Source organism: Delphinus delphis, chromosome 3 (assembly GCF_949987515.2).
Source record: "Delphinus delphis chromosome 3, mDelDel1.2, whole genome shotgun sequence".
NCBI classification, from domain to species: Eukaryota; Metazoa; Chordata; class Mammalia; order Artiodactyla; family Delphinidae; genus Delphinus; species Delphinus delphis.
Window position 1 is genome coordinate 33,609,355 of NC_082685.1, and position 20,885 is coordinate 33,630,239.

Below are 20,885 nucleotides of genomic sequence, written 5' to 3' on the forward strand. Positions count from 1 at the left end.
GAAACCCAATCTATTCACCAAAGTTCACATCTAGATCTCTTAATCCTTCAAGATTTTAAATAAATAACCTGGGCCTGCTAAACCTCTCTGTAGCTGAAGATGATTAAATTGGCTTGGCAGAGTTAAGTGGATCATGAATGATGGATCTGAAATGAGTCATTAAAAACTTAAGAATGTTTAGAGGTTGACATTATGAAAGATGACTATCCCTCAGGCTGCTGAGAGACATGTTATCAAACCAGATAGAAAGTGGTGCCATCTCATACGGTCTTAGCTCATATAGCACATATTTTTTTTCCATCATCCATCCTCGTCCTTTAGTTTCAGTGTGAATTCTAACTACAGAAGAACATTGGTTCTGAATGCAAGAACCCTCATCACTCTTTCAACTATCCAGTGACTTATTATGTACCAAGCACATAAAGTCTGGGGTGAGACAGTATAAGGAGAAAAAGAGATTATTCCCCACCCTTCAACATACCCAAGTGTTTGTCCTCTCCTGAATAAGTTTAGCATCTCATATTAAGATGTTTTGAAGCCTCTAAGTCAAGTTCACATTTTAAAGGTAACTTTTTTTTTTTTTTTTTTAGGTAAGAAGTGGATTTATTTAGAGAGAAACACATTCCACAGAGTGTAGGCCATCTCAGAAGGCGAGAACGGCCTCAAAGGTAACATTTTTTGAGTTCTATAACAAAGTACGGAAACATTGGAATTGCCCAGTAACATGTAGTATGTTTTTCAAAAATTAGATTGGAGATGGAGACCATGGAAAGCAAACAATCATGTGAGCTGAGCAATTTCACGGCCATCTTTTGATATAGATCATCTGCAAATAAATATATGAATTTTAATTTATCCAATTTCCAGATATACAAGTACATGCATATAAATTCACGTATCTTGTCATCTGTGTGGCAAAATACAGAAAAGAAATTTCAGAAGTTGTTAGGCTAAACAGGTTATAAAAATAATCTACATTATTTTCAATTTTTCAAAATTTTATTTCTAAATATAAAAGTATGTTCATTGTAGCAAAGTACTACTGATACGGTTTTCAAAGAGATAGGATTTAATTTAGACTCCAACAGTAATTTATTCCAAAGGTTTTGCGATATTGGCAAGTTAGATGTTTCCTTCCTTCCTTCTGAAAGTAGCTAAAATGATTATTTCGTATTAAAACCCATGCAAAATAAGCAAATACTTTGAGGTAGGACAGTGTTAATTTAAGCCTGTAACATAAAAATTGTCTGATTAGGATGCATTCTTTTCCTCACACATTCAGGTCCATATCTCAAGGAGTATTCCTATTTTGGTAATGAATTTTTTTCTGAATTCATTCCTACTTCACAGACTGATACACATTCAGGACCTGTAGCATATATTTGTCATCTTATAGGTATAATCTGTGGACATACAACAGAGCAGAAAATCCCACAAACTTGAACGTTTTAGACAATGAGCTCACAAAAAGCATGCTCTAAAGATTCCACACAAATAACCGACTCACTTCGCTGTACAGCAAAGACTGGCACAACACTGCAAATCAACTATACTTCAATTAAAAAAAAAAAAGGCACAAGACTAAAGATTCCATACAATCAAAAGCACATCAGTAAGGGGGCTTCCTTGGTGGCGCAGTGGTTAAAAATCTGCCTGCCAATGCAGGAGACATGGGTTTCAGCCCTGGTCCGGGAAGATCCCACATGCCACGGAGCAACTAAGCCATGAGCCACAACTACTGAAGCCCACGTGCCTAGAGCCCGTGCTCCACAAGAGAAGCCACTGCAATGGGAAGCCCACGCACCACAACGAAGAGTAGCCCCCGCTCGCCACAACTAGAGAAAGCCCACATGCAGCAACGAAGACCCAACGCAGCCAAAAATAAATAAAAATTTTAAAAAAGCACATCAGTAAGAAACTGATTAAAGAAACTGTGATTCATTCACTTGATACAAGGGAATAAATGCAGCCATTAAAGATACCTAGATGCTTCTCTTTGGTGCTCTCCTGGTTCATGGTGGATTGCAGGGCTGCTGATGCAGTGCCTTGTGGGCTGCGAGAAGGTCCTCAACCAGGTGCCGTGCCCCACATGGTAACTAGCATCAGGGCCATGGCCCAGGGGTCAGGAATGCTCAACAGGCTCACAGAAGCCTGTGGGGTAAGGGGGGGGAGCAGAGGGAACTTGGTGTGATCAGAAGAATGGCTCTTATAGTTGATTTGAATGTGGAAAATAATGGGAGCTAGGTTTCTCATTGTCAGAGAAGGGAACTACAAATACGAGAAGAGGGAAGCTAAAATAAACCCTGTGGAGCAACATTAGAATTGGAGGCATTGATGTGAATCCATGATGTCAAAAATGTCAAGTCATGAAAGAGAAAAAAAGACTAAGGAACTATTCTAGACTGAAGCTGAAACAAGATGGTAACAAATGCCATGAGTAATCCTGGATTGGACAGACTTACAAAGGACATCACTAGGACAACTGATGAAATGTGAACAGGGTCTATGAATTAGAGGATAATATTGTATCCATGTTAACTTCTTGACTTTGATGGTTACATTATGGGATATGTGGACATGTATTCTTACTTTTAAAAAACATACCTTAAGTTTATATACTAAGTAGGTGATTAGGCATCATGATTCCAACTTACTCTTAAATGGTTCAGGGAGGGACTTCCCTGGTGGCACAGTGAATAAGACTCTGTGCTCCCAAGGCAGGAGGCCCGGGTATGATCCCTGGTCAAGGAACTAGATCCCACGTGCACACCGCAACTAAGAGTTCACTTGCTGCAACTAAGGAGCCAGCGAGCTGCAACTAAGGAGCCCACCTGCTGCAACTAAGACTCAGCACAACCGAATAAATTTTTTTAACATAAAATATAATAAAATAAATGGTTCAGGGGAAAATACATGTATCCTGTGTGTATATGTAAAAGAGAGAAAGAGGGCTTCCCTGGTGGCGCAGTGGTTGAGAGTCCGCCTGCCAATGCAGGGGACACGGGTTCGTGCCCCGGTCTGGGAAGATCCCACATCCCAAATGCCGTGGAGCGGCTGGGCCCGTGAGCCATGGCCACTGAGCCTGTGCATCCGGAGCCTGTGCTCCGCAACGGAAGAGGCCACAACAGTGAGAGGCCCGTGTACTGCAAAAAAAAAAGAGAGAGAAAGAGAAAATGATAGGAAAAATACAGCTAAATGCTGACAATTGGGGAATCTGGAAAAAGGGATTACAGGCATTCTGTATGGTATTATGGCAACTTTTCTGAGACTGAAATTTCAAAATGAATAGAACAAAAAAAGACATTCTTTATAATTATATAAATTCTAAGGCATAGTAAATTAAAAAAAACACTAAGTGCAGAAAAATGTATGTTACACTATGTAAATAAAGAAAGTATGGTGAGAGTATGAACACGAATACATATGTCATGAGACTATATTCTGATACAGGTAGAATGCCTCTGAAAACATGCTAGAATCTTATCTACACTGGTTTCTTCCACAGATGAAAGGTAAGTGGGTAGAGAAGGATGAGAAAGAAGTTTTTTTACTCTGAAAATTTGAATTCTGTACTATGTGAAATGAAGTAACTTAAAAAGACAAGCCAGAATGAGTCAGTGGTTGCCAAATACAGGTGCCAGGCTGGCTACCTTAGAAGGACCTGGGGAACATTTAAAACTACATTAGCAGGCATCAATTCCAGAAATTCTATTTCAGTGGGTCCAGGATAGGGCTCAGGTAGCGGTAAAATTTCCCTAGTTAATAATAAAACATAGCATGGTTTGGGAACTGCTGCTTTAATCAAATCACCCAGACCTGATGCTCTCTAAATCCCAAATTCTAAGTAAATTAGGAAATCAGAAACAAATACTTTTTGTCTCATGAGAAAATAAGATCATAATATCTAGGGAAAGAATACTCCACAAGTGAAACTGGAAATTCTGAAACCAGGATTTACACTGAATTCCAAATAGAAGCCAAGTCTTACTAGTTACTCTACCTTTCTGCTCCCTTATTAAGGACCAAAAATATTGTGGAGGCTAAGGCAACCTGAATATCACTTGGTATAGAAAACACATTCAAATACTCTGCATTCTTCAAAAGGAACATTCTATGTAAATCTATTACAAAAGTATATAGTTATTTACTTTCCATTAAAAAAAAGTCAGTGTGGGCTTCCCTGGTGGCACAGTGGTTGGGAGTCCGCCTGCCGATGCAGTGGACGAGGGTTCATGCCCCAGTCTGGGAAGATCCCACATGCCGTGGAGCGGCTGGGCCCGTGAGCCATGGCCGCTGAGCCTGCGCGTCCGGAGCCTGTGTTTCGCAACGGGAGAGGCCACAACAGTGAGAGGCCCGCGTATAGCAAAAAAAAGAAGAAGAAAAAAAAAAGTCAGTGGACACAACAAGTAAACACAATATCTGTAACATTCTAGATTTCAAGTGGTATGTTCACCAGGGTTCATTTTATTATTGTGTTTTATATCTTAATGTCTATTAACTATATTCTCTTATATGCATCAGATGTTACATGATAAGAAGGTAATTGTAAAAAATTAGAGCAACAGAACAACAGTTCAGATATCTGGTCCTTACATTTAAAAAAGAGAAGTAAATACAAGAAAACTAAGCATTACCATGCCAGCAGTACATATTTATTATTATTCATGAATGGTCAAAAGACTTACAAGGCCCATTACTATTAGTATAACCACACATAAGAAATACCACTTAGTGACATGGAGTGAAAAGGACAGTTTCATATATATTAAAAAAATACATACACATACACACATTCTCTCTCTCAAAGGCTCACCATTCACTGCTACAAAAGCAGGAGGCATCAAGCGGCAGGAGTTCCAATATACATAACAAGTTGAAACATCTCAAGCATAAAAACTACACTTAAGTTGCAAAAATAAAGTTTCTTTCTTCAAACATTTTGATCTGAGCTCAAGCAAAGCAAATGATGAACACCAATGATTTTTATACTATTTAACATACTTTAAAACATAAAAGGATCAACAGATACAAAAGTCCTGAAAATGTAGGGGTTATTTATAGGAATGAACAATGCATTTCATCCAAAAAAAAGTCTACAGCAGATGTGTTTCATCCTGGCTCTCAAATATTTGAGAAGCATAATTTACTATATTCAAACAGCAAGTTAAGCCAGAACAAAATGATAAACAGAAAACTCATTACTCCATACAAGGCATTACTGCCCTTGGTTTCCTCAGACAGTTTCACTAGTGCAAGAGCATCATTTACCTGAAAGATCATGAGTCACAATTAAAGAGCACTCATACAAAACTATTTCCTTTTTTCTTTAAAAAGTGCCACATACTTGACTTCTCCTTTAAAAAAAACAACAACAACACACATACACTAATGAAAGACCGTTTGTCTCCATCTCTTGTCAATGAGGAAAGGCCAGAGTGATTCTTTGATTCCAATTCGAAATGGTGTTCGCTGGCCAATGCCTAAGGTCTCCAATTTGGAGCAGTCAAGCTGAGCGTTTCTTGGACGTTGTGCTCCTAAGACAGGACTGTCAGTTATCTTTAAAACAAAAACAAAAAAAATCAAAAATAAGAAGCCTCAGGCTGAAGTTTTATATTCGCTACTTCCCTTTGCCCTCTTGCCCTCGGTGCAAGAAATCAGATTTGATCCCTGGAAAAATAAATAAAATGTCCACCACAATCAAGACAATACTTTTTCTATAAACTTCACCAATACTCATGGGCTTCTTTATACATGGTAATTTAGAGAAAATTAACAATAGAAACTGCCAAAATACAAGCAAAGTTCACTTTGATTAGTGCCAGAAAATAAAGTTATCCAAAACTTCCAAACAACAAGAAAAATGTTATCCATAGTACACACTGTAGTGATAGACCTGGACTTCCAAACAGTAAGGTTAGCTTGTTTTTTTTTTTTCTTGCCCACGCCTCAAGGCTTGCAGGATCTTAATTCCCCTACCAGGGATTGAACCTGTGCGCCCTGCAGTGGAAGTGCCAAGTCCTAACCACTGGACTGCCAGGGAATTCCCAGCAAGAAGGTTTTAAATGCCATGTACTTACCGGTCTTAAGTGGCTGCTGGGGAGGTTGAAGGTGTCTGCAATTGCACATGCCATTTCATACTTAGTCATCTGTTCATTGCCAGACCAGTGAAAGGTTCCCTTAATTGACGGATCCTGACAAGGACACAAAAAATTCAAAACGGTTTCAAACTTTTTGAGTTGAGTGGAATGGCAAGTTTGACAAGAAAACTAACTTAAACAGGTTCAGGAAATAAAATGCATCGCTCCTTTCTGGATGCTATACATAAGATATCTAAAATCAAATTCCTATAAATATCCCCAGCTAAACCAGAAAAGCAATTTCTAGAATTTAGCCTTAAGAATTTTTTTAAATAAAAGTGTAAGTAGTTCCAGTTTTATTTAGTGGGAATCCTAAAATGATTACAGATTTTTATGAAACACAGGCCAATTTAACAAGTATTTCCAACTATCCTAAGAAGCTAAAACCAAAACTTAACAGAACCATTTTTCAAGATGAGCTAATTGGTCATAACATCCTTAAAAATTGTCATGGTACATATTTTTTTAAAAAAATATATAAATTTTGATGTATTAAAAAAAGCCATGCTACTATTAATATTCTAAAATAAATCAGTCTCTAATCTTTCTTTCTGTGGATATTCTATTTTTTCAAATGCTTAAAATGAACTACTATTCAAATATCCAAAAACAATTACAAATTATTCTTACACTGGCTGAAATGATAAATCCCTATGTAGCTTCTTCTCTGCCACTACCTAAATCTTAAATAGACATTATTTAAGACGGTCTTCTTAAAAGACATTAGGAGATTATTTTGTTACCTGAAGAAAAATACCAGTTTTCAGTTATCTTGCAGTAAGAGAATGACAGATGGGGTCTACAGTATTTGAGAAATAAAATCAAACGTAACAGCAGAATACTTTTATTCATAAATACAGCCTACTATCTGAACTACTTTTGTTTGGTGTCCTTGTTAAGTTTTTAAAAAGCATTTAGAGGGCTTCCCTGGTGGCGCAGTGGTTAGGAATCCGCCTGCCAATGCAGGGGACACAGGTTCGAGCCCTGGTCCGGGAAGATCCCACATGCTGCAGATCAGCTAAGTCCATGAGCCACAACTACCGAGCCTGCGCTCTAGAGCCTGCGAGCCACAACTACTGAAGCCCGCGTGCCTAGAGCCCATGCTCTGCAACAAAAGAAGCCACCGCAATGAGAAGCCTGCGCACCGCAACAAAGAGTAGCCCCCGCTCACCGCAACTAGAGAAAGCCCGCTCGCAGCAACGAAGACAAAACACAGCCAAAAATAAAAATAAATTAATAATAATAATTTTTAAAAAGCACTTAGATTCTCACCAGCATCCTCTTCTCTGCTAACTGACGACACACAGTGGCCACATCTTTGACGTGTGTGGGGAACCGCTGCTGCCAGTGGTCCATGTTCGCAGACTTGTTGCTGAACTGCACTTTATCAAACATAACAGTCACGGCGCTTTCCTCAAGCTTTTCAACTTCTCCATACAGAACAGGAATTCTCAAAACAGCAGCTCCTAGAGAGTAATAAAAGCAGGTAATACTTCAAAGCTGACTGGTTCTTAAGTCTTGCTATAAGATCAAAGTGTGCAGATTTAAACGACATCATCGCAGAAAACTTGCAATATACCAAAATGACACAGCTCACCTATTTAACAAATGTGATCCTGAATATTTTTATGTGTCTCTGTCATGTGGGTTATTTTTTATAATTATATTAATTAAATAATTTCTTCATTATTGTGGCCATTAAAAATAAAACTGATCATGACAACTAAATGCAACAAGTGATCCTTGATTGTGCCTAAAAAATAAATGCGATAAAGGACATTACTGGGACAAAATTCCTACACAGACTGTATTGTATGTTAAATTTTCTAAGTGTGATAACTGCATCGTAATTATGTGAAGAACATCCTTGTTGAAGATACACAGTGAAGTATTTCAGAGTGAAATTCAACTAATTCTCTATGAGTTCAGGAAGAAAAGAGTGTACATATAAAACACGTGGCAAAACATTAACAACTGGTGAATCTATATAAAGGGTATATGAGTGTTCACCACATAGTCCTTGAAAACACTGACTAAGGAATTATGAAGTATTTCAATTTTATGTTGGTCAATACTGAGGGGTTACAACAGATTAAATAATTAACGCTTTAACTGAAATTTTAAAAAAACTATTTAAAATTAAATTAACTTATTGTGCAGCTGCAGACGACCTTTGAACAACACAGGTTTGAACTGTGGCATCCATTTATATGTGGATTTTTTTCATGTAGCACATCATGTACAAGACTTGAAGTGGACAGCCTATCCTTACATAGGCATAAGGTGAGTGACCTTTAATATAAAATTAATAACGTGTTAGTTTTCTTACTGTTTTATAACTTTGTTTTCCAAGAGTTACATTACTATACAGCATGCCTCTCTTCTCTCTCATAATTGGAGAAACTGTATCAGTCTACCACACAGGTAAGTGGTTTTAGAAAAAAATATACCAGTATTTCTAACACTGTATTATGAATATGACTGTAATACTGTATATGCCATTTAAATTTTACAAATATTCATTCATTAGTGTATAGGCTAGGCTACCATTAAAAAATCATATCGATTACACTAGGCTACCATAAAGCAATCATATTACTGCTTCTTCCTTATCAATGCCTGAATCATACCTGTAAATAATTACAAATTTCTTCTCACACTGTCTTTTCATTTTTTATGTGTAGTGTTAGTAACACGTGTAACACCTATAGTGTTTTGTATCATATAAGACAACAATGGGAGTACCCTGGTGGCGCAGTTGTTAAGAATCCGCCTGCCAGTGCAGGGGACACAGGTTGGATTCCTGGTCCAGGAAGATCCCACATGCCATGGAGCAACTAAACCCACGCACCATAACTACTGAGCCTGCACTCCAGAGCCCGCAAGCCACAACTACTGAGCCCATGTGCCACAACTACTGAAGCCCACAGGCCTAGAGCCTGTGCTCCGCAACAAGAGAAGCCACCGCAATAAGCCTGCGCACCGCAACGAAAAGTAGCCCCTGCTCACCGCAACTAGAGACAGCCCGCATGCAGCAACGAAGACCCAACACAGCCAAGAAAGAGAGAGAGAGAGAGAGAGAGAGAAGAAAGGAAAGGTTAAAGACGTGACTGTCCTGGGAATTATATTTAAAAAAAATACATATAACACACAAAATATGTGTAAATCGATTGTTTATGTTTTAGTAAGGCTTCAGTCAATAGTAGGCTGTGAGTAAGTCTTTGAGGAGTAAATGGATTTCCCACTATGCAGGGATTGGCAACCCTAATCCCTGCACTGTCCAAGGGTCAGCTATATATTGATAATATATTCAAGGATGATTTCCGAAGGATAATTTATAACACACACAAAAAAAACCCAAATGTGTTAGTATGTATATATACTAGGGGATGCTTCTCAGGGATGTAGTACAGTCTGAGGCAGGAGTTTTAGTGCAGGGGATCATTAAGTCAAATATTATGCAGCTACTGATATGAAAAAGATATTCCAGAGATGGCTCCTTAAGAACTGAAATGCATGTACATGGGGGGAGAAAAACCAGGTTACAAAACAACGTGCACACAAGTTTAAAAATTCAAAAAAATACTTCCATACATAAGCACAGTTGGTGCTTCTCTCTCTGAGGGAGTATTGAGAGAACTCTTTACAATTTTAAATGTTTTTAAAAACTTTTTCAAGGAGGGTATACTTTTTATAATCAGTACATTTATGTTTGCTTATATATACACAAACACACAGGAAAAAAGAAAAACCATACAAATAACAGAATACCGCAATCCAAGAAAAATGATATTGACCCGTTTTTTGAAAGATTACAAAAATTTGTACTGTATGATTTGTTTTAACGATATTCCTGTACCCACTGATACTGGAAAAAGTCTGGAAGGATTCATAAATTCTTCAGGATTTCGAGAATTCTTATTATTCTTTTTTATTAACTGCATTCCCTAGTTTTTCTCCAGTGATTTATGTTCCTCGACTAATTTTTTTTAATTAGAAACATATATATACATCATAAACAAAAAAATCCTCAAAAGCAGTCACGTACAGGGCTAAAGAGATGTGTCTTACCTAAATTGTTCTCCAGGACAGCCCTTTCTCCTTCTAATTTTGTTTTGCCATATAGATTTAGGGGACTTGGTATGTCTTCCTCTCTATAAGGTGGGTTTGTTCCATCAAAAACATAATCGGAGCTAATGTAGATTAGAAATGCTCCAACTGCAGCTACAAAAAAAAAAGAAAGAAAAGAATCTATTAAATTACTACATGACATTACTGTTTACTGGAATTTGTAACAGCTTATTCATCATATATATAACAAATCTTTTATAAACCGTCTAAAAAGTTTAATCTTTACAAACTCAGCGATCACTCAATATCTTATGAAGATTTTATAAAGACATCATTACCTGCTTCCTTTGCTAAGTTCCCAGAAGCATCCACATTAAGTTGAGAAGCAGCATCCGGCTGATTTTCGACAACATCTGGCCTTCTCTCTGCTGCACAATGTACTATGACGTGGGGCTGGGAGTTCAGCATTGATGTGTTTTTAACCCAAAAAGGAATAAAACAAAAGAACTGTAGCCTTCCAACAGTAAATTAATTCATAGAAAATGTTTATTAAATCGACATTCCTTCAACTAAAGAATCATTGTAATTTTTAATGTAGTTTTGTCACACTTCCCTGTTTCAACGTTCAAACTTCCTGAAAGGCAAAGAGCAATTTAGCAATCCCCAGGCAAAATCAGACACAACTCTTGTTGACAACCATGCTTTTAAATCAAAAGAAGCTTCATCCCCCTAATCTGGGTGGGAGAAAAGAGCGATCATTTATGGAATTAACATGATCTAAATACTTAATAAGTCTATGGTAAAGGGAGAGGAATATCAATTGCAAATTAAATTCATAAATTCCAATCTCTTAAACCAGTCATTTAAAGATTAACCATCCATAAAACTTGTATTCCCAGTTGAGCATTTAAGTATGCCACCTATACGCTAAGCACCCTGCGAGAAGCAAGGATTTCACAATCTAATGCAAAAGACAGATATGTAAAGAGACTGTTTCAATATCATATGACCTATATCAGGACAGAGGAATGCAGAGGGTCCTTTGTAGAGAAGGGGCACCTACTTCCCAGAGGAGCTGAGTAAGAGCTAAGATTTGGGAAGATCAGTGACATGCAGGGCTCGTGTACCCACTCACCCAACTTCCTCCTTCTCAGTAACTGCTTGAGGAAGCATGATCTGAGAGCTGTTTTCAAACTTAAGTGTGCATAAGCTGGGATGGTTCTTAAAATGTAGATCCCAGGCCCCACCACACACTTATTGAATGAAAATCTCTGAGAGTGAAACCTAAGAACAAGTTTCCCAAGTGATTCTGATGCAGGTTTTCCTTGGATCATATTTTTAGAAAGAATCTGAACTTCTGATTTGATCAGAGGTGTAACAGAATCTAAATTTTTCTGTTAAGTCTTCTGTGACCATTGCCAACAAGTGGTTTAACCACTCTTGCCTTTGTGATCTCTAAAATGCAAATGAGAATATTTTGCAGTGTTGTAAGGTTTACAGATAATATTAAGAAAGGATTTGCATAGAAAGTAGTACTTAGAAGAATACTTCACAAACATAAGCATTTTACAAAATGCTTCATCTTCTGCCTTTTGTCAACCTATGTCTCAACCTAATCTTTTATAAGGATGACATATTCTTATCCATGCCAAAAAAAGTGCAGTATATATTATTGTTGCTTAATATGTTAGAGCATTAAGTACAATAACTTCCTTGAGAACAAGAGCATTTTTCAAGTCATCCAGACAATTATTAATAGTTAACTTACGTGTTAAAATAAACCATACCTGAAAATCATAAATGATGTGATGAACTGCATTAGAATCCAAGAGATTAACCTGCTCAAATTTTGGTCTTGCTCTTCTAAAACCACAGCCAACGGCATGCCAATTATTCTGTTGAAATTCTTTGTAAACAGCTCTGCCAAGAAGCCCAGTGGCACCAGTAATCAGAACCCGCCTATTGGGGATGTTAACTTCCTCCTAAACGTGAAGGGGGTGGAAAAGGATTGTTTAATTTGAAAATAGTCTCTCAACGAAATCAGCCACCATTTTCATTCACTAAATACTTCAAGTCTTAATTGTATGCTTCCTTGCCCAATCTATAAGCCAATTCTTAAGTTAGAACAAAGATTAATCAAAATGCATGGGTAAGTGTGTCACTTAAGAAAAAGTTTTGCCAGGGAGCAACTAAGCTCGTGCGCCACAACTACTGAGCCTGCACTCTAGAACCCGAGAGCCACAACTACTGAAGCCTGTGCACCTAGAGCCCGTGCTCCGCAACAAGAGAAGCCACTGCAATGAGAAGCCCGCGCACTGCAACGGAGAGCAGCCCCCGCTCACCGCAGCTAGAGAAAGCCCGCGTGCAGCAACGATGACCCAATGCAGCCAAAAATAAAATAAATTTATTTTTAAAAAGTTTTAATAATCTTATGCAAGAAAAAGAACCTAAGATGATACTGCAAGGAATCACCTAGTCAAATAGATTTAGATTTCCTGTGGTAATAATGGAAAAGCTTATTTTTACAATCAGTGATGTCCAAATTAGTAAAAAACAGCAATGACGTTCTTCCGTTTATAAAAATGCAGTGAGTTCTAAGCTTACTTACTTTACGGCCCGATTAAATACTGGGGCTATGTTCTGCTGATATGTTTCCAAATTGACATGTCTGGTCTTCAGTTTTTAATCTCAAGGTTTTTTTTCAAATCTCATTGACTTTATCATACTGTGATAGGTCTAAATTAGAGAATTCACATTTCACAGGAATTTATGTAGAAGAAAAATAAATTTGGTCCTTATAGCACTAACATTCTTTCTAAGTTTAACCAAACTGGTAAATATATTCCTGCATTAACTCTTCTTTTTTTTTGTAAATACTTTCATTTGTATCATTTTTTTAGATTCCACATCATATAACATTCTTTTTTTAAACTTTATTTATTTTTTATACAGCATGTTCTTATTAGTTACCCATTTTATACATGTTAGTGTATATATGTCAATCCCAATCTCCCAATTCATACCACCACCACCATCCATATTCCTGCATTAACTCTTAATTTACCTATTTAGACCAGTTAAAACAAATAAACAAAGATAGAGGAACTGGTCTGTGCTGCTATTGTGAAAGGAAAAATTCCTCACACACTGAAATTAAAAAGGAACTACTATTTAAGAAACAATTTAAGTTCTATGTTTACATAGAACTTTCTCTTCTTCCCAAGATAGGTAACACCGAATTTCCTCAGACTCTTGAATTAAGTCAACATTTACTATTAAAAAACAACAAAAAGTTTTATTAAATTTTATCAACTTGAGTCCTTTTAAATTTCAAATGTTGTTATAGTCACCTAATTCTGAGCTGTCAAAAATCTTAAATATGCACGCAATAACCTTTTTTGTGCACACAAAAAGACTTTTTTTTTCCTAGCCCTCAATTCAGCTAACTTAGAAGACTATACATTTTTTTTAAAAAGGCCACCCAAATCAAGTATTTCTATCATATGAAAAACCTGAAATGAAGGGGCTGACAGAGACAGTACAAAGGTAGTTCTTAAAGATATTTTTTCCTTAGTTCAACCAATTTCAAGACATTTTAGAAGTTAGAGAAAAATTCATCTATGCTCTCTGTTGCAAAACTTGCCTCTAAGCCAAATGATCTATAAAAACAAGGATTTCAGCCAGCAAAATATTTTCTTTGAATTTCTGGCAAGAAAACAACTCTACAAAGATTCTAATTGTAAAGAGGTTAAAACATGTCAAGTCTAGTAGGGATACGATCAGAAAACAATTTACACAGGATAAAGATCCCTGGGAAAATACTATAACAGAGCTATGATATGGTTTCTTCTAAGTTTCTCACTTCACTCTAAAGAAGGAAAGGAATAGACAAGAGTTCTTAGATCAGTGGTTCACAGGCTTTATTCGCTGAGGACAGGAATCGACTGGAAGGCTTTCAGATCAAGTACATTTGGAATGAGGCCTCGTAATTTGCCTTTGTAACAAGTTTCCAGGTGCTGATGCTGGTGATTTGGAAACTGAATTTTGAGAACTCCAGGAAAGTCCAAGACCTTCCTAAAGATAGCTCTTAATCAAAGAAGTCAAAAAACTGCCATCTGCCTTTCTAGCAGCGACAACATCTTCCCCATTTTCCCCCTTAAAAAGGAAAACTAGAAGAAGTAGTTAAAGAACAAGCATCATGCTTGCAGTAACCACAAAATTCTTAAACAGTAAAATAAGATCTCTAGGTACTTCACTGATTCTGTGAAGCACATTTTTTCCTCATTTATCATCTCTGTTAAATGAATGAAATAAAGATGGTTTGGCAGTGTTTTTTGCTTTTTAGTGCATCTTAAAATAAGAGCCCAGATAATCTTATAATTGAGAGCATCTTAGATTTGATGAAATACAGTATTAAGTTACAAGCACAGCAATGCTCTTTAGGGAATATAATACCACTTAACTTTAAAAAAGGATGGGGGTTGCATGGAAAAATACAACCTTACATCCTTATACCCTGGGATAATATGTAAGGTCCCTGGAAGAAAATATGAAACTGTCCGTGTTACCTAGTGGTCAGATGTCAATGCTCAAGAATTTTCTACGTTAAAAGAGCAGAGATCGGGCTTCCCTGGTGGCGCAGTGGTTGAGAGTCCGCCTGCCAATGCAGAGGACACGGGTTCGTGCCCCGGTCCGGGAAGATCCCACATGCCGCGGAGCGGCTGGGCCCGTGAGCCATGGCCGCTGGGCTTGCGCGTCCCGAGCCTGTGCTCCGCAACGGGAGAGGCCACAACAGTGAGAGGCCCGCGTACCGCAAAAAAAAAAAAAAAAAAAATCAGAGATCTAAAGTACAAGCATTTTCTGAAACAAATGATTCTGCACAATCTTATATTTGAAAACTATCATGTGTTATATAAACCTACATCATACCTTTTGACCACAGGAGGAGTCCTATTAGACAGGCAGGGCAGATATCACTTCCGAAGTGAGGAACCTTATCTACAGATGTTAAAGGTCTTGCCCAGAGTAAAAGGGAAAAGGTTGGAAACAGAACTTGGGCCCTTTTGCTTCTATCATCCAGCAAAATACATACTGAGTTTTGTCTCAATCCTTTGAACTTATACTCGGTTTCATGATGATTAACCACACTCTGTGGCATTGAGAAGTTACTCCATCTCTATTGATCTAACTCCCACACTCTGTGGCATTGAGAAGTTACTCCATCTCTATTGCTCTAACTCCTCACTGGTGAAATGAGGCATTTGGAAAAGATGCCTAAGGCTCTTCCAGCTTTACAGTCCTACAATTCCATATTATCCTTACCACAGAGGGATCTGAATAGAGTGAAGGAAGGTTCATTTACTTAAAGTAACTTATCCTCTTTTCATATAGTTCTCTCTAGAGACTCAATGAGCACCTTTTGTCACCAGTATACGAGCCCAACAAGATGTTTTCATTTGGACTGCAAGTTTATTGATGGTTAGCAAATAAAATACGCATCACTCTGAAATTAAAAGAGGCCAAACAAAACTATCTCTTCTATATTTGACTCTACCTGAAGCTTCTTAAAGCACACTATTTTGATTTTTTTCTTTTTAAAAGAGGAGAAATAGTCCTCTAAAAATTATTTTGGACCATTACTCTGTAAATTACTTTAGTTCTGCAAAACACAGGAATGTCCAAACACTTCAAGGAACTCTGAATAGAGGAACAAAAAGCTGTCTTGTTAACCCAAAGAATAATTAAGAGTTGAAGATACTCTGTCTGCCTGAAAAGTCTGTTTCGCAATTTTTATTCTTATGGGTCAGGAATATTAAACACCACTTTAAGTTGCCCTGAACATATGTGCCTCTTATCCTATAAACTCTTAGATGTACAGAATTCAGTAACTTCAGGTGACCAGATTTACAGACACCTCCCCCCCCAAAAAAAAAACTTGAAAAAGTAAACGCATATAAATAAACGAAGAGCTGTAGCTCTTATTACGCCATCAAATCAAATAATACCAAATTGTACAGGTAATGGAAGATAAATGGCTCTTTCAAAATGGTCTAAACAGTACTCTGGAACAGAGGTTTCTACTTGAGCACACTTGGATTAACTTCTACTAAAAAATGTCTTAGAAAAAGTCAAGAGTGAAACAAAACAAGTGTCTAAAGAGGGATCTTCTTAAATGTTAGTGGTAAATGTAATTATACTTTGCTATTTTTAGAACCTCTTCAATTTGGCAAAGCTTCACACTGATTTATATGATTCTTACAACATTCCCCTTGAGGCAGATCTATGAGGAGATACTCCTGGACTTTAAAGAACTTTAGATACCTAGGTGACACTTGTCTAACTCCTACTGGCATCCTATTGTACCCCACAGCCAGTATTACTAACAGGAACCACTACAGTCTATTTCTCAGACATAAACTATAAGACACGAGCAAGTTTTAATTCCGGTTTTGAGAGCAGCAAATATGTGCCAAGCTTTTGGTTGTGCAATTTTACTGAAGGAAAATCCATTTTCATTAGTCTACTGAACTCCTACTGTGAAAACTGATTAAGCTGTATATACATACATGTGCGCATATACACTGACATAAACAAACAATATGTAACATTACAGTACTCAGCATTGTTTGGGGTACACAGGAACAAAAGAGAGGTTTAAATTGCCCATTATTCTAACCTTACCCCCCAAATACCAAAACGATTTGAAACACTAAATCTGCTATATTTTGAAGGCGTAAGAATTCTGCATAATCAAAATAGCCATCACCTACGTCCTCTCTTATATCCTTAAGATATGTTGGTCTGGGCATTAACATCTTCCTATCCCCAGTGCTAGATACACTCTGTGGACTGATGAATGCTGGGGGGCCTGGAATTAAACAGGAGAGAATGGAGGCTCTCCAAACACAGTAGTAGCTTTCGTTTATGCAACCTCCGTAGTGGTTCAAATAGATCTGTATTTGAATCCCGGCTGCAATCTTACTGAATGAACTTGGGCCAAGGACTCGCCCTCTAAGCCTCAATTTTCTTATCTGTAAAATGGAACAAAACGAGTATGTCATAAATATGAGAACCAAAGTAAATAATGCATGTAAAGTGTATAACACAGTGACGAGTTCAGTAACTTTTCAACTCCAAACCTGTTATTATTTCTGAAAAGCCACCTGGCCCCTTCTTTCTTAGAGATACGAACAATTAAGACCAAAGGATACGAACAAAGGATGAAAAAGAAATTTAGAAATAATCAAAACTGAAACAGCTCTGAAAACCCCTCTCCGTTCCCGAGAGGGGAGACAGGAGAGTCGAAACTGAAACCCGACCTACTCTTTTCCCGTCACAGCGGCTGAAAAAGAAAACACAGAAGGGTGTGCACCGAAGTAAACAAACTCGGCGGCGCCGCCCTCGCCGCCCGGGGCCTCCGACTCCGGCAGGAGGCGTCTGGAAAACCACTCCAGCGCCCGCTGCAAGACTCGTCCCCTCCGCGCACTCAGTTCCTACGATACGCACCTCCCCTCCCCGCCCCAAGACCCGGGCCGACTCCCTCACCTCCACCAAACGGCAGTTCCCGGGAACAAAGTGAATAGAAAGCTCCTTCTCCCGCCCCACCATGCCCGCCGTCTTGGCGCCGCCGCCGCAGCGACCGCCACTTCCCCCAGCCCAAGATCGCCGCGGTCCGCAGCTCTAAAGCCCTCGGCCCGCCTCCCCTAAGTCCGGGCCAGCCCCCGCTCACCGCTTCCGGCTTCCGCCGCCAAGACCGCGCCCCTTGATTGGCCACGCTCGGCCGACGCCCCAGAAAGGGGACTGGCGCGCTCGGGACGCTCCCAGCCCACGCGCCAACTCTTAAAGGGAAACAAAGGCCCTGGTCTTAAGCAAGGAATGCGAGTTTTGTTTTGGGGCCGGGGGCGGGGGCGAGGGTGGGGGTGGGGGGAAGGACGAGTTGTTTATTTTGTGTGTTTTTCCTTCTAGACTAGGTAAGGATTGAATTGGATCGCCTAGACTTGAGCAGTGCATAAGAATCTACTGCATAAGAATCTACTGGGCACGTAATACATAAAGTGGGATAAAATATTTTAAAGTCATGGTGGGAGGGGGGAGGCGGGGGGGGGTGAGGGGGAGGGGAGGAAGCACAATGGACCTGTGTCTCTAGAGCATTAAGAGTGTTTGAGAGATTTAGAAAGACACTGGAATAAAAATAAAAGTGTTGGTATCTGAGTCATTAACACCCCAAGAACCCATTTGTCTTTCCGGGATGCTAAAAAGTAGTACGTGTGAAATTCCAAAGATCTCAAACTAATTTTGACTAGTTAAAAATAAAAAGATGTGGGAGGCTGGGGGATGAATTATTTGGGTACCTCTTCCAAACGCAGATTCTCGGACTTTACCAGTAATTGCAGAATGAGCTGTGGTAGTAGAGCCTGGGACTTCTGGTAGATTTAACGGGAGTCCAGATCAGCCCTTGAGAAGCATCGCCTTACAGGCTGCAGCGTCGGGCTACACGAGCCGAACCTCCGCTACCAAGGAAAATTAAAGGAACCAGGGGAATACAGTAATACTGAACCTTCTACCACCTGGATCGCGCTTTTTTAAAGTAACAAAGACAGCTCTAAGCGTTGAGGCTGACCTAGCACTTAATTGCAACTGATTTCTCTTCCAGTTCAAACCCGAAAAGCCCCCCGCCAGCCGAGATGCTTATGAAATTTACTCGGGGGGTGGGGGGGAACCAGAGCATGGACCACATAGGTTTCGCCAACTTTCCACCGAACGGTCTTCAGCGTTCTTGTCCAGGCATACAGGATACCAAGACCTTAGAAGTCGCCCGCAAACGTGATTACTGTTTGGATCTTTCTAAAACGACATTATTTTCATAAACCTTTTTTTGGTTTAATCTTAGAGCTCAACGCTAAGCAGCCTTTAAATTTTTTTTTCCCCATCTGAGTCCCGTGACTTTCCTTCCTACCCAACCCCCAACAAGAACTCATTTCCTTATTTGCATAAGCATAAAGTTTCTTTAGAACAGTAACAGAAGACAGCCTGAGGCCCCCCACTTTTCAATTTTTGTTTTAATCCAGGCTGTTAATCAATTTAGCATTACTTAGAGTCCTTGAGAGGAATGCCCCAAACACTAAACCATGCATAATCTGCAAACAACAAAGAAAATGTGTGGGTGGGTTTTGGGGGAGCGGTTTCAAGATCCTCTTGATCCTCCTCTCTTTAAGAAGCGGGAATTTTTGTGAAGTTTCTAGTTGCAACGTGTGATGCAGTCTGATCTTTCCAGGAAAAAAAAAAAATGTGTTCAACGCGAAAACGGTTTAAGGTCATGCATATGCAATTAGCATTTTGGGTCTCAGAGCAGCTTTATCTAGAGTGAGGAACAAATAGACTTTACTTGCCTGCGTTTGAGGATCTGGTTTCATGTTTGCCAGATAAAACGTGGGTATGGTTCCAGGGGCACATGTTCGTGTATGGGTTTTAATCATTCTTTTTAAAAATGGAAGTTTCTTTGTGAATAAAAACGCCACTGTTATACAGACAATATCCAAGTTCCTGTGGTGGCTAAGTCTATAAATTTAACGACAGCAATCTGGAGATAAAAGTTAGGTTAGCAGATTCATTTCATGCCAAGACAAAGAAAGGCTGGAGCACACAACTATAGATAAAAATCGTTATTTATATAGAACCTTCACCTACATCACTGCATTTAATCTGATAAATGAAACTGCTGTTCTGTTTTGGATTTTATTTTTGTCAATTGAGACTTAGTTGAGCTCTCCATACAGCGTCAATAATTAAAGTTGCTTTATTATTCCAAGTCCCAAAGTTACACGTTTTAAAGAAATGAATGACACTTATTTGTTTTTTTACACACCCTTTCAGCTTTTACCAGACATTCATTGGGATTCTTTTAAAGAAACTCTTAACTCCAGAATGCTTCTTTTCTTGAATAGCTAACTCTTACCTGTTCCATGTTCTCCGGCATTTCAGGCATGATTCCAAAATTATCTCAGGAAAAAGATTTAAGATGGGTCTCTGCCTCTGCCTCCTCGGGCTGGGTCTTTGTTCTGCCTGCAGAGAGCGCAGGCACGCGAAAACGTGAGCCACAGCTTCACTCGACCTTTGAAATTAGCATTTTGAGTCCAATCCCAGAATCTCGTGCAGTTTTCCACACTGCAGTAAACTGGCAGCTGATTCCCCGTGGCAATCTTGAAAATACCCAATGAGAAGTTTCATGTTTTATTGCCAGCCAAATGAAGGTCCATTATCAAAACCATTAGGAAAACCAACTTTTTTTTTTTTAAGAAATAAAGATGTAACAACAAAAACTTCCTGTGAAAACTTGTTGCAGTTTTCTCTTGCAAAAGAAAAGCAAGAGCCAGCAGTTGGAAAGCACACAGACTATGCAACTGATTTCTGTTCTGAAATATTTTATTGAGTTATGCCTTGTTACAATAGAATCCGTTTGGTAAAGTTCGCCAGTGCTTTCCCAACCAGTGCTTTCTAATTAACTATTTCAAAGGACGGTAAAAGGCACTGGTGGTAACAATATGTGGAAATTAAAACGCAACAGGTTATTTCCATGAACAGTGTCCTGCCCTCTGTTTGAGGAAATGGTAGGTGGAGTAGCCTTAAGTTTGGCCGAGCTTTAAGGACTACTAGATCAGTGATTCCCAGACCTGCCAA

General features: G+C 38.8%; 1 protein-coding gene across 3 annotated transcripts; it reads right to left on the reverse strand.

The window, feature by feature from the left end:
• Positions 1-4,630: 4,630 nt before the first annotated feature.
• On the reverse strand, positions 4,631-20,315 carry MAT2B (methionine adenosyltransferase 2 non-catalytic beta subunit). Of its 3 annotated transcripts, XM_060008419.1 has the most exons (8): positions 20,164-20,309; positions 19,598-19,788; positions 11,996-12,190; positions 10,547-10,661; positions 10,209-10,361; positions 7,410-7,603; positions 6,078-6,191; positions 4,631-5,556 (listed from the first exon to the last, which is right to left on the reverse strand). In XM_060008419.1, the coding sequence occupies exons 2-8, from the start codon at positions 19,682-19,684 to the stop codon at positions 5,386-5,388; spliced, it is 1,029 nt and encodes a 342-aa protein (XP_059864402.1). In that variant the 5' UTR covers positions 19,685-19,788; positions 20,164-20,309; the 3' UTR covers positions 4,631-5,385. The 3 variants fall into 3 exon arrangements, with proteins under 3 accessions (XP_059864402.1, XP_059864404.1, XP_059864403.1); XM_060008421.1 differs by lacking the exon at positions 19,598-19,788 and having other exon boundaries at positions 20,164-20,315; XM_060008420.1 differs by lacking the exons at positions 19,598-19,788; positions 20,164-20,309 and adding an exon at positions 17,754-17,897.
• Positions 20,316-20,885: the final 570 nt, after the last annotated feature.